Source organism: Mustela nigripes, chromosome 14 (genome assembly GCF_022355385.1).
Source record: "Mustela nigripes isolate SB6536 chromosome 14, MUSNIG.SB6536, whole genome shotgun sequence".
Classification (NCBI taxonomy): domain Eukaryota; kingdom Metazoa; phylum Chordata; class Mammalia; order Carnivora; family Mustelidae; genus Mustela; species Mustela nigripes.
Window position 1 is genome coordinate 42,248,099 of NC_081570.1, and position 14,409 is coordinate 42,262,507.

At 40.1% G+C, this 14,409-nt stretch overlaps 2 protein-coding genes across 2 annotated transcripts in view; one reads left to right on the top strand and one right to left on the bottom strand.

Moving 5' to 3' along the window:
- The window catches only part of ZYG11A (zyg-11 family member A, cell cycle regulator), an 83,918-nt gene that overhangs the window by 61,223 nt on the left and 8,286 nt on the right, over positions 1 to 14,409 (top strand). The window contains exons 7-11 of the mRNA XM_059374761.1: positions 2,876 to 2,975; positions 3,069 to 3,122; positions 7,134 to 7,295; positions 7,371 to 7,415; positions 12,228 to 12,422. Of these exons, the coding sequence (XP_059230744.1) occupies positions 2,876 to 2,975; positions 3,069 to 3,122; positions 7,134 to 7,295; positions 7,371 to 7,415; positions 12,228 to 12,422 (556 nt within the window). The remainder of the gene's footprint in view (positions 1 to 2,875; positions 2,976 to 3,068; positions 3,123 to 7,133; positions 7,296 to 7,370; positions 7,416 to 12,227; positions 12,423 to 14,409) is intronic.
- Positions 1 to 14,409, bottom strand: part of ECHDC2 (enoyl-CoA hydratase domain containing 2) — a 60,177-nt gene that overhangs the window by 3,202 nt on the left and 42,566 nt on the right. The gene's annotated exons all lie outside the window — the stretch shown is intronic.

Here is a 14,409-nt window from a genome sequence, read left to right on the forward strand (position 1 = left end):
TATTTATTTATTTATTTATAAGATTTTATTTATTTATTTGACAGAGAGAGATCACAAGTAGGCAGAGAGGCAGGCAGAGAGAAGGAGGAAGCAGGCTCCCTGCTGAGCAGAGAGCCCGATGCGGGACTTGATCCCAGGGCCCTGAGATCATGACCTGAGCTGAAGGCAGCGGCTTAACCCACTGAGCCACCCAGGTGCCCCTTGAATTTTATAGTTTTAGATCCTTCACCTTCTTTTTGTTTTAACTTGTCATATAATGAATTCACTTTTTTTTTTTTAAAGATTTTATTTATTTATTTGAGAGAGATATCACAAGTTGGCAGAGAGAGAGAGAGGAGGAAGCAGGCTTCCTGCTGAGCAGAGAGCCCCATCCATGCGGGGGCCGTGGGCGGGGGGCTCGATCCCAGGAATCTGAGACCATGACCCAAGCCAAAGGCAGAGGCTTAACCCACTGAGCCACCCAGGTGCCCCATGAATTCACTTTTCGTTGAATCATATTTGAGTCTGTAAGTATGAGTTTCTCACAGCAATCCTGTACCCACATAAAAGAGATAAAAATGTGTTTTGCAAAAAGTGCAAGGTTTTCATGCCTCCTGGCATAGCTGCAACAACAACTTAACAAATTCACTTTTCTTTTTTTTTTTTTTTTTTTTTTTACAGTGGTCCTTATACTGGACTCATTTGTCTTAAAATGATGGGTAACCTCAGCTGCAGACCTCAGTCTACAGTAGATATCAGGCAGTCACCTTTTTTTTGTAATGTCACATTACAAAAAGGGGTTCGGGGGAAGGCAGTCCTTTACTAGCAAGGTACTTCCTGACTTCAGGGAGCACATCTAGCATCACTGGTGGCAATTTATGTGGGTCTTCCCCAATGGTTTTACTCAAGGTTTACAGTATTTCATGAAACACAATGAAAAATACACAAGAACTGTAAGAGATTACTTTTTACTTTGCAATTTACTGGAAAGACAAACTGCTCATACGGAGTGATTAGTTTTGCATGGCATTTTAAGTGGATACTCAGAATGCTTGAGCTCACCCCCATATTGACAGGAGGTGGCTGTGAAATAATTACAGTTGTAGAGTATGAACTACAGTTACTTTTATGCTGTTACTATTTAATACTTTGTTTACATTTCTCTTGACTGAATGGTACCATGTAGGGTTGGTTTTGTGTAAGTTTCAATGAATTTTAAACTTTTAGTAGATGTGTGTATATTTTATGGTTATAAATAGTAAAAGAAACTACTACCTAGTATTTATGTATATTTTATGCATTTATAAATACCTATCTTAATTTTTTGATGTTTCTAGACTATGCGCTTGGTCTGAGTTTTTCCAAGTTGTCGCAAATCTCCAAAAAATTTTCCAGTATATTTATTGAAAAAAATCTGTTTATAAGTGGACAAGTACAGTTCAAACCTGTGTTGTTCCAGGGCCAGCTGTGCTCGAAAATGTCTCCCAAACTGTGATTCTAGTTCAGAATAGTGAGTGGTTAAGACATTGGGGTCCAGAAAGTCAAACATACGTGGATTCAAGTTCTATCCCTTCCATTATCTTTGCATGAGTTTCCTCACTTATAAAATGGTGACTCGGGACGCCTGGGTGGCTCAGTTGGTTGGACGACTGCCTTCGGCTCAGGTCATTATCCTGGAGTCCCGGGATCGAGTCCCGCATTGGACTCCCAGCTCCATGGGGAGTCTGCTTCTCTCTCTGACCTTCTCCTCGCTCATGCTCTCTCTCACTGTCTCTCTCTCAAGTAAATAAATAAAATCTTTAAAAAAAAAATAAATAAAAAAAAAATAAAATGGTGACTCTTCTGAGGATTAGACATGATAATGTTTGTAAAGTACTTATGGCAGTGCCTAGCTTAAGAAGTAGAGTCTGTTCTAAATGAAAGTCTTTCTTACAATTTTGTTGATAATAATTAAGAAAATCATCTTCTTAGACTCCAGAGGAGCTCCTCCTGAGTCCTTTATAGTATAGTCTTCCAGATCCATAAGCTCAAAAACATTTGTAGTAGTTGCTGCTGATGGCAGGAAAATTAAGCACAGGCTAACATGAACAAAGCCTGTGATATGTTGGTGCAGAATTGTAGGCTAAGCCATTCTCAAATCTAATTGAGATGTGTACTTAAAATGGGAGTTGACTTTTTTTTTTTTAAAGATTTTATTTATTTATTTGACAGAGAGAGATGACAAGCAGGCAGAGAGGTAGGCAGAGAGAGAGGAGGAAGCAGGCTCCCTGCTGAGCAGAGAGCCCGATGCGGGGCTCTATCCCAGGACCCTGAGATCATGATCTGCGCCGAAGGCGGCTTAACCCACTGAGCCACCCAGGCGCCCCTGGAGTTGACTTTTAAAATTACAATAGGGAAGGCGGTCTTCCTCACTAAAAAAAAACAAAAACAAAACTATTTCTACCTACCTTTTCTTGAAAAGTTAGGTCTTTCTTAATGCAGTCTTTATTCCTACAGCTGCAATCAATAGCAGTTGACTACCAGCTGCCTCTTTTTAAAAAAGGGCATGCATTCTCTCTAAGTGATTTGTTCGCTGTGGCATCTTAGCATTGTCTACAATTCAGATTACAAAGTACTGCCTCTACGGGATCTTCTTTCCTTTTTTCAGACCCATCATAATAGAAACTTAATGGTTAAAATAAGCCTTTCTTTGATCTGCTTATCTTTCTCTGAATTCTGTGCATTTCGCTTACATTCCTATTTGCCTGCTCTCCTAATCTTTTTGTCAGATGCTTTTGATTTTCATAGCTGAGGCTTTAGAAATCTAAGATACAGAATTCGTTGGGGAGGCTAAGTGATTTCCTCTCTCCTTACGTATGGTTTAAAACTTTATTGTGAGAAAAATACTGCTTTTCAGGTTTGATGCTGCCAAGTTTGTGATGAGATGGCTCTGTAAACATGAGAACCCCAAGATGCAAACAATGGCAGTGAGCATCACTTCTATTCTAGCCCTTCAGGTATGTGATCGCTAAAGGCAAGATTTCTCTCTCTCTTCTTGAGGGAGCTCTGACCCGCTAGTATTTTACTTTTGGCTTTTTGTTTGCTTATAGCTCTCACCTGAGCAAACTGCACAACTTCAGGAAGAGCTCCTCATGGCAGTTAAGGTAAGTGGGTTATCATTCTTATAACCTTTCTTTTTTCCAATAAAAAGGGTGTGAACATAATTTAAAAAGTCAGATCCTTCTAAAAAGCTTATAAAATGAAACATCTGGGGGCGCCTGGGTGGCTCAGTGGGTTAAAGCCTCTGCCTTCGGCTCAGGTCATGATCCCAGGGTCCTGGAATCAAGCCCCGCATCGGGCTCTCTGCTGAGCAGGGAGCCTGCTTCCTCATCTCTCTCTCTGCCTGCTTCTCTGCCTCCTTGTGATCTCTGTCTGTCAAATAAATAAATAATAAAATCTTAAAAAAAAAAAAAAAGAAACATCTGTAAGACCTGCTCCCCAGAAGAAACTTTCTACTCTACTACTACTTCTTCTAGTATCTATCTCCACATCTCTAAATAAAATGCTTTTTTAAAAAAATTTTTATTTATTTATTTGACAGAGATCACAGGAAGGCAGAGAGGGGGGGGGAAGCAGGCTCCCCGCTGAGCAGAGAGCCTGATGTGGGGCTCCATCCCAGGACCCTGGGATCATGACCTGAGCCGAAGGCAGAGGCTTTAACCCACTGAGCCACCCAGGCGCCCCTCATCGTTTTATTTTATACTTACTTTGGCATGAGGCTTGTGATACCTTCCTGCCCCCCAGTCATTTATGTTTCCTGTGAACTATTTGTTCATGTCCTTGATATGTTTTCCATTGGATTGCTAGCTTTCTTCTGATTTATAAAATTTCTATATATATTAAGAAATTGAGGCTTTGTGATATGAAATGCATCTATTTTCCCCACTTGGTTGTTTGACTTTTTTACTTTATTCATGGCATATTTTGCCATGCAGTAACTTTAAAATATTTATAGGGTTGATTTTATTATTTTATTTCTCTGACATTGATGGCACATTTGAAAGTATTTCTCAAAATTTCTCATGATTTTTAAAAAGTACTTGATTTACTTGGAGCGTTGCTCCAACTGTTTGCTCAGTGTTTGCTTTGTACCTTTTCCTTAATGAATATATTATCTTTTCTCCACTCTTATGCATTGCTGCCTTTATCATATAATAAATTCCTGTATCTCTTTGCATCTATTTCTGGACTTTGTGCTGTGTTAATTTATATGTCTATTTATATGCTGATATCATAGTTTATTTATTGGCTTTATAATTCCTTAATAGTTAAGATCTTTCCTTGGGTTTCTTTTAGTTATATATATATATATATTTTTTAATGTGAACATCAGAATTGGGTTGTCTGGTTCTTTTTTTTTTAAGATTTTATTGATTTATTTTAGAGAGAGAGTGTGTACATACTTATGAGCGCGGGGCGGGAGGAAGGGCGGAGGAAGAGGAGTGAGGGAATCTCAAGCAGACTCTCCCACTGAGGATGGAACCTGACGTGGAGCTCAGTTTCACAACCCCGAGAGCATGACCCAAGCCCAAATCAAGGACTGTATGCTTAATTGAGTAAGCCACCCAGGTGCCCTTCGCTTATCTAGTTCTAAAAAAAGCTTGGTTTTCTTTGGGTTTTGTTAAGTGTATAGATTGACTTAGAAGAATTAACATCTCTGATACTGATTTTTCCTTCTGAGAACACTATCTGTTACTCCATTTATTCAGTCTTTCATGTCCCCAGAAGTACGTGGTGTTTTCTTCATATTGATATTCTGTATTTCTTAAATTAATTCCTGAGACCTTTACCTTTTGTATTGTTTTACAAGTGGAGTCTTCTGGGTATTTGGTATCTAGTCAGTAGGTTTGAGGGATAAAAATCAAGGGTGGGGGTGCCTGGGTGGCTCAGTGGGTTAAAGCCTCTGCCTTCAGCTCGGGTCATAATCTCAGGGTCTTGGGATCGAGCCCTGCATCAGGCTCTCTGCTCATCAGGGGCCTGCTTCCCCCGCCCCACCTCCCTCTCTGCCTACTTGTGATCTCTGTCAAATAAATAAATAAAAATCTTTAAAAAAAAAAAAATCAAGGGTGATTTTAAATGTGTTAAGGTCTGAGATGCTTGAGATACCAAGGAGGCAGCTTGATACAGGATGCAGCTCAGAGGATTGGGTGGACAGGGCTAGAGAATAATTTTGAGTCATCAGTTCTGATATAGGATGCAAGTACCTACCTAAAGAGTGTGGAGTATATAGAGAGAAAGGAAAAGGACTGAAACCAAGTATGTTGGAAGAGAAGGGGTAGCCAGAAAAGAGAGATAGGAGTGTCTAAAATGACTTAGTAGAAAACCAGGAAAGAGTGATTTTTTTTTTTAAAGATTTTATTTATTTATTTGACAGACAGAGATCACAAGTAGGCAGAGAGGCAGGCAGAGAGAGAGGAGGAAGCAGGCTCCCCACTGAGCAGAGAGCCCGATGCGGGGCTTGATCCCAGAACCCTGGGATCATGATCTGAGCTGAAGGCAGAGGCTTTAACCCACTGAGCCACACAGGCGCCCCAAAGAGTGATGTTTTTGAATCCAAGAAAATTATTTCAAGAAAAATTGAGCAGTTATGTCAGATGCTATTAAATGGTTGAGTGAAATGAGGACAGAGTTGCCAGTTGCATCTGGCAAGATAGAAGTTATTAGTTGTCTTGCTTACATTATGTTAGTGGAATAGTGGGACAAAACCTGTTTGGACTACAATGATGAGCAAATGAGAGGTGAGAAATGGAGACAACTTTTCAATATATTTTATTTATTTATTTTAAAGATTTATTTGTCAGAAAGACCACAAGTTGGGGGAGCAGCAGGCAGAAGGAGAAGCAGGCTCCCCACTGAGCTAGGAGACCGATGTGGGACTCCATCCCAGGATCCTGGGATGAAGGCAATACTTAAGTGAGCCACCCAAGCGTCCCTCAATATATTTTAATGAGAAGGAAAGATAAAGGAAGATAATACATGGGCCAGTAGGGCCAGTAGTTGTTTTTTTCCAAGATCATTTACATTGATATCTATTTTATACCCATGAAAATAATTCTGAACAAAAAGGGGAAAATTGATGGCAAGGCAAGACGGAAATAATTCAGTGCCAAATCTGTATGTGTGTACTAGAATTGTACAGTAGGCTTTAGATTAGAGCAGAAGGGAACGAGGAATACAGTGATGGAAGTGCAGGTAGGCTGGGAGATTTTATTGGGAAGAACAGTGGTAGTTCTCTGAAAAACTAGATAAAGTGATCAAATTAGAGGAGTAAAAAGATGGTGATTAAAGTTGGAGGAGAGAAAGAATGATGAAAAAAGAGTAGCGTTGGGAGCAAATTCATTGAGAAATACAGTAAATCCCCAGATACAGTTGAATGCCCTCTTAAAGTGTTTTGGCAAATATTGAAAGTGAGACTCAAGCACAGTCTTTTTTCAGTATTCAGATGTTTGGGCCTGGGGCATAAAGTGGGGTCTTTAAGGCAGCAGTTTTGTCAGGATGATTTGATGGAGTTGCTGGGGATGGTAACAGGAGTAGACAAAGATACAGAATAGATAGAGATAGCAAGTACTGAAGGAACACAGAGGGAAGAGTAGCACTGTAGTTCTCAGAGAAAGAGTTTTATGTAATGTTATGAAAAATTTGGACTTTAGGTGAAAACAGGTTCAGCCTGTTTAGGTGAAAACATGGTCAGCCAAGTCTTCAGATAATTTATCTAGTCAAGTCTTCAGATAATTTATCTTCTCTATGCCTCAGATTCTTCATCTGAAAACTGGCATCATTTGAAAAACAGGCATCATTTGAAAAACAGGCATCTCTCTCTGACAAATGAATGAATAAAATCTTAAAAAAAAAAACCAAAAAAACAATGGAATACCTAATATGTACTTGATTATGAGTCTTATTTACAAGGACCAAGAACTAGGTCAAGTGCTCATAAAATTTTACCTCCTCCCCCCCTTTAATCTCATTATAAACCTTAGGAGTTAGATGTAACTCATTATATAGAGAAAAAATGGATCATGAAGATATGAAGTGGTTTAACAACTATTCCTTTTCTTACACTGTAATCGAGTCAGTCACTGGGGCATCTAACTTTTTGTCTCTTTGGTTTTTAGGAACTTCTAGCAATAGTAAAACAAAAGACTGCTGAGAATTTAGATGATGTCACCCTCTTGTTTACTTTGAAAGCCCTTTGGAATCTTACAGATGAGTCTCCAGCTGCTTGTAGTCACTTTATGGAAAATCAAGGACTGGCAATCTTCATCCAAGTCTTGGAGGTGGGAAAATAGAATTGAGTTTGTATGTAAAGTTCTTTTCTTCATGATAAAGTAACCTGTGTATTCTTTTGACAGACTTTTTCAGAGTCAGCAATACAAAGCAAAGTACTTGGTCTTTGGGTAAGGTGAATTGTTTTCAGTTGATTCTAACTACTAAAATTAAAAAAACAAATAAAACTAACACTTAATGTAGCACCTACTATATGCTAGGCACTTTTATAAGGAATTTCTGTGTATTAACTCATTTAATCTTCACATGATTCCCTGTAAAGTAATACCATATCAATCATCTGTTGCTGTGAACAAACTATAGCTCGAACTGTAGCCATTTTATTTACTTTTGAATTTGTGGGTCCACAGTTTGAACCTGGCTGTACAGTTCTTCTGGTCTCATGTGGAGTTAGTTACTCATGTTGCTTCTGATACCTGGTGGCATCACCTAGGGCTAGGGCTAGATGCTCTAGATGGCTTGACTCTTGCTGTGATAGTTGGTGCAGGTTGTTAGTTGGGCCGCATGTCTCCATGGGCTTCTTTATTTGGCCAGTTCAGGGTAGCAGAAGAAGGCAAGTTGCACTATGTAAGTTCTTCTTAAATCTCTGCTAATGTTATATTTTTCTAATGTGTCACTGGGCAAAGCACATTAGGTGGTCTGGGGTGTTTCCCAATAATCACTTCTCCAACTCTCCAGCAGCAACTGGATATCCTACAGTTGAGTTCCATTCAGTTCTTATACTGAGTACCTGGAATTATCATCAGATCCCAGAAGTTAAAGGGCTCAGTCCCATGAGACTGCCTGCACTTCAGTTGCCAGTCATTAAGTCTTGGACCACCTACACTTCTGACTGACTGGCTGTAAAGTAAGGGTTTCCACAACCCCCTCCTCAGTTTAATGATTTGCTGGAATGGCTCACAGAACTCAGGAAGGCACACTTTACTTGCTATTAGTTTATTGTAAAGAATACAACTCAGAAACAGTGAAATGGAAGAAGTGTATAGGGTGGGAAGGATGAGTATATGCAGAGCTTCCATCTTCTCTCTGGGCACACCACCCTCCCGTGCCTTGATGTGTTCACCTACTTAGAAGTTCTCCAAACCCATCATTTAGGACTTTTTATGGAGGTTTCATCACATAGGCACAACTGATTGTAATTCAGTCTTCAGCTCCTCTCCCATCCCCAAGAAGTTATAGAGTGGAGCTTAAACCCAGTCTTCTAATTAAGGTTATTGTGGTTTAGTTTAGTTTAGTTTTGTTTTGGCAACTAGTCCTCATCCTGAAGCTGTTTAGGTGCCTGCCAAGAGTTGCCTCATTAGAACAAAGATGCTCCTGTTATTCCTATTACTTGGGAAATTCCAAGGGATTTAAGAAATCCAATGAATTTCAAGAATTGGGGACAAAGACCAAATTTATATTTTTTATTATATGTCCATAGTTAAGCCCAGATCAAAGAAGGTAACCATCCCTTGAGGAGCAGGGAAGTCACATGGCTAAGTTAAACAGGGATAGGAAAAATTGTGCTATGTTCTGTGCTCTACCACCCATTGTTCATTACATTTTATAGACAGAAAATCTGAGGCACAGAAGTGCCATTTACCCTATCCTACAATGGTATTAGGAGCTAGAATGAGAATTCGAAGTCAGGCAGTCTGGCCCCAGACCTTCTGATATTAACCACTCTACTATACTTTCTTTTTATCAAGGCAGTCAATTTTTTAGAAATTTCTTTGGGTCACTGGGTGATGCAGTTAGAGAAGTGTCCCAACTCTTCAGTTCAGGTCGTGATCTCAGGGTCATGAGATCAAACCCGGCGTCAGGTTCCAGGCTAAACATGGAGTCTGCTTAAGTTTCCCTCTCCTTTTCCCTCTGCCTCTCCCCATCCCCGTACCTCCTAAAGTAAATGAATAAATTTTTAAGAAAATTTTCTTTGCTCATACTGTTATACTAGCTCTCAATCAGGATATCTATAATTGAGAAATTTCTTTTTTTCCAAAAGATAAAGGTGAAGATTTACAAAAAGTAATGAAGACATACTGTTAAGTCCCTTCAGTTTGCCATGCATGAAATGTATTGAGCTGATGGTCTTATAATACTTGGGAGGTGGTGTTAAGTACACAAATAGTTTTCTAAGTGCTAGAAAAGCAGCACAAAGTCTCGTGGGAGCTTTTAATTCTAGACCATGCCCTTCTTGAAAGCAGGGACTGTGTCTTTTCCTTTTTATCCCTAGCACATATAGAACTTGCACCAGAGTAGAGAGGATTAAATGATTAATATTGGAAATCTGGAACGTACAGAAAAGTAGAAAAGAGAGACAAAAGAAGCAGGAGACAAAGGTCTTTTGGCTAGGGAAGATGAGAAAATGCAATCATTTGAGGGGCAGTGTAATACAGAATATCTAGAATTTGGGGAGATGGTGGGAAGAAGAAAAGCCATAGGAAATAAAGCCAGAAAGGTGGATTGGAGCCTCATATATGCTATATAATGTTAAGTGTCCTACTATTAGCTACCTTATTTTTTTTTTTTAAGATTTCTTTATTTATTTTAGAGAAAGAGAGAGCAAGGGGAAGGGCAGAGGGAGAGGAGAGAGAGAGAATCTCAAGCAGACTCCCTGCTGAGCCCGACACATGGCTGGATCCCATGACTTATGAGATCATGACCTGAACCAAAACCAAGAGTTGGATGCTTAACCAGCTGAGCCACCAAAGTGCCTCTCAGCTAACCTTTTCTAAAAGATCTTTTACTTTTCTGAGAGCCTGTAAGAATGCTGAGGATTTATGAGGTTGCCCCCTTTCCTTCCTTTTTCTGAATGGAGAAGACCCACATTCTCCTGTGGCTTGTATCTTGTTAACATTTTGTTCATAGACTCTTGAAATAAGGCTCTTGAAAAAGCTACTAGAAAAGTAGCCTCTGCTGGGCTTATAAGAGAAATCTGGAGATTTCTGTCCTTAGTTATACTGAGGATGCTATCATATTGTCCGTCCTTGTTGGGGCTTCCATCTGATCGACTTAATGCTGAAATCCTGCTGCTGGTGAGGATATGTATAGCTGCCTTTGGGGAGAACTGGGGTAGATCTCAAAACAGTGTAGTTTCTGCTGAAATTAATAGGGTATAGCTGGTCTTGTGAAAAACTGGGGGGAAGTGAGCTCAGAATAATGCAGTTTTTGGCATAGTACCATATGCTGCTTTTAACATACTAGTTTCTGGGGTATACAATAACTCCTGTGTTCAACTTGACTATATGTTTCACTTCTAAACCTTTGTTTTTTCATCTCTGTGGTAGGTAGACCCCAAAGGAACCTCCAGTGATTCTTACTCTTGGTGTTCGTTTCTTTGCGTAATGCCCTCCTGTCAAATGTGGGCAGGAACTGTGACTTGCTTCTTACCAATAGAATATGGCAAAGATGACAGGACATCACTCTGGTGATGATGTTATGATGTATATACAGTAGACCCGCCCCCCCATCTACAGTTTTAGTTATCCGCATTGTGGAAGCAGGTGACCATTCATCAAAAGATCAGTAGTAGCCTAATGCTATGTCACATGCCCACGTTATCCACCTCTTTATCTTGTCATATAGGCATTTTGTCATCTACTCACAAGCAGAAGGGTGAGTACAGTAGAATAAGTTATTTTGAGAGAGACCACATTTGTGTAACTTATTATAATACATTGTTATCATTGTTCTATTAGTTATTTTTGTTAATCTCTTACTGTGCCTAATTTATATAGGTATGTATATGTAGAAAAAAACATAGTATATATAGAGTTTGGTTCTATCTGCAGCTTCAGGCATATCCACGGGGTCTTAGAACATGTCCCTCACAGGTAAGAGGGGACTACTGTATTAATCCTTCTTGCTAGCAGATATGTTAGAGACACTCTTCACTGTCTTAGAGGAAGCAAGTTGCCATGAAATAAGTGGTTGAGGAAGAGAGAAGCCCACATGGGAAGGAACTATGGGCAGCTTCTATTGAGCTAAGGGTAGCCTCCAGCATGAAACTGAAACCCCCAGTTTTGCAGCTGTGAGATGAATTTTGCCAACAGTCTGAGGGAGCTCAGAAATAGGTTTCCCTCTTGTGGAGCCCGCAGATGAGAATGCAGCCCAGCTAGCACTTTGCAGCTATGCGAGATCTCAGAGTGCAGGCGTTGGCTAAGCCATGGTTGAACTGTGAGAGAAACTGTGGGGGAAAAAATATGTTAAGCCACCCAGTTTGTGGTAGTTTGTTAAACAGCATAGAAAACTAATATATAAAAAACACAATGTCACCTGCCTTTCATTGTTACTGTTAACTTTCAAGCTAATGTAACATACAGTAGGCCCTGAGGAACTTCAAAGTTTTTGAATCAGGCCTGGATTTTATTTTAGTTTAGCCAGTTTTTATAAGTATAAACCTGACTTTTATAAGTATAAACCTGACAAGTTCACTGAGAAGTTAAGTCTTGCTGAGTGACTTACTTATTTCTACAACTGTGTTAAATGAGCAGCTCCTGGATGGCATAGTCGTTTGAGCATCTGACTCTTGGTTTCCGCTCAGATTGTGATCTCAGGGTCGTGGGATTAAGCTCAGAGTGAAGTCTGGTGAAGATTCTCTCTTCCTAACCCTTTGCGCTTCCCTGCTGTGCATGCTCACACTCTCAAATAAAACAAATAATGATTTAAGAAAAGATTAAATGAGATAAGCCAGATAAAAAGACATTTTTGCCTGGTACAGTGCCTGGCACTTAGTAAGTGCTTACTCAGTGACTTGTCATTGCTGATCATCCTTGTCTTCAAGGGGTGGGATTGTGGGGTATTAGGCTAAACTGAGAGGGAGGAGGGTGGGACTAGGTGTTCTGTCTGTATCTGAGCTAAGCCGTAGGAGAGGGAGAGGAACCAGTGTCTGATTCTGTCTTCCTTTCCAATCCCTGATATTTTCTGCTTCAACTAACCTGTAGAACAACATAGCTGAAGTTAGAGAACTTTCTTCCAAACTGGTGACTGAAGATGTGCTGAAACACATTAGCAGCTTGCTCCATAGCAAAGAAATGGAAGTCAGCTATTTGGCTGCAGGCATCATAGCCCACCTGACATCTGACAAACAGCCCTGGATGTCCCAAGACCTTCAGAGGAGTGCTCTTCTCCAGGATCTGGTACAAGGACCATACCTCTTTACCAACTCTGGAGTAATCTCTTCTTGCAGGAAACTTACTTTTCTAGATAGTAAGAATTTTAGAAATACATGTTCATTGTAGAAAATGGGGGGAGCATAATAGAAAAGTACAAAGAGGGGCATCTGGGTGGCTCAGTGGGTTAAAGCCTCTGCCTTTGGCTCAGATCATGATCTCAGGGTCCTGGGATCGAGCCCCACATCAGGCTCTCTGCTCAGTGGGGAGCCTGCTTCCCTTCCTCTCTTTCTGCCTGCCTCTCTGCCTATTTGTGATCTCTGTCTGTCAAATAAATAAATAAAATCTTAAAAAAAAAAAAAAGAAAAGTACAAAGAAAATGTTCTGAATCCCTCCTACCCTACCATCTGCTGCTAACCTTGCTAACACTTTGTTACATTCCTTCTGGTATTTTTCTTTTATAAAAGTTTCACATGCAGGGGTGCCTGGGTGGTTCAGTCAGTTAAGCATCTCCCTTTGGCTTAGGTCATGATCACAGGGTACTGGGATAGAGCCCCACATTGGGCTCCTTGCTCAGTGGGAAGCCTGCTTCCTGCTTGTGTTCCCTCTCTGCCTGTCTGTCTTTTCTCTCTGTCAAATAAATAAATAAAATCATTTTTTTTTTTAAGTTATATTTGCAAACAGTTGTATATGGCTTTACCAGTTCTCTTTCCCACTTTCAGCTCCTTTTCAAGCTATATCTTTTGGTTTTTACCTCCATTATCTCTGAATAACATCTTTTGCTACTTCTTGACTTTGCAGTAATAGGCATTATCTGTTGATTCATTTTCCCACTCTGGAAAATGAAGATTCTTCTTCTCCTTGTCCCTATGCACACCATTTCCTATACTCTAACTATCAATCTCCTTTCAGTATTTTTTTTTTAATTTTTAAAAAAAATTTTATTTATTTATCTGACAGAGATCACAGGTAGGCAGAGAGGCAAGCAGAGTGAGAGAGGGGAAAGCAGGCTCCCTGCCGAGCAGAGAGCCCAATGCAGGGCTTGATCCCAGGACCCTGGGATCACAACCTGAGCTGAAGGCAGAGGCTTTAACCCACTGAGCCACCCAGGCACCCCTCCTTTCAGTATTTTCAAACATATTCTATCCATTTCATCTTCTCAGAGGCTTCTCTCCCAGAACCTTCCGTTTTCTTGTCTCCTTATTTGTGTATCTGTCATACTGCTGTCATTTTGGAATATTCCGTTACTCTGATCCTAGGGATTCTCTTTGCCTCTCTGGTGTTGGATTCCTTGTTTTTTGGACTGTATTCCTTCTGGTGTGTGTGTGTGTGTGTGTACTCCCTTATTCTGTTAGATCATATCTAGTAGTTTCCTAAGAAGAAATGCATGAAATAGAAAACTTCAGACCTTCTTTGTTTGAAAAGGCTTTTACTTGACCTTCACATTTAATTGGTCACATGGCTGGGTATAGAATTTTAGGTTTGGAATATTTCCCCTTCAGAATTTTAAAGCCACTGCTACTTTGTCTTCTATTTCTTGGTATCACTGTTAAGAAGCCACATGCCAGGGGCGCCTGGGTGGCTCAGTGGGTTAAGCCGCTGCCTTCGGCTCGGGTCATGATCTCAGGGTCCTGGGATCGAGTCCCGCATCGGGCTCTCTGCTCAGCAGGGAGCCTGCTTCCTCCTCTCTCTCTCTGCCTGCCTCTCTGCCTACTTGTGATCTCTCTCTGTCAAATAAATAAATAAAATCTTTAAAAAAAAAAAAAAAAAAAAAAAAAAAAAAAAAAAAAAGAAGCCACATGCCATATTCCTTTGGGACCTTTAAGATGTTTGTCCTCAGTGTTTAGAAATCTCAGCAGTTTGCCTTGATGTAGGTTTATTTTCTTCTCCTGTGTTGGCTACTTATTGCTCTGGAAGCTTGTTTCCTTTAGTTCTGGGAAATTTATTTCTCCCTTCTCTCTTTTTCCTCCTCCCTACCTTCCCTTTTCTTTTTTTTTTTTTTTTTTTTTTTTTT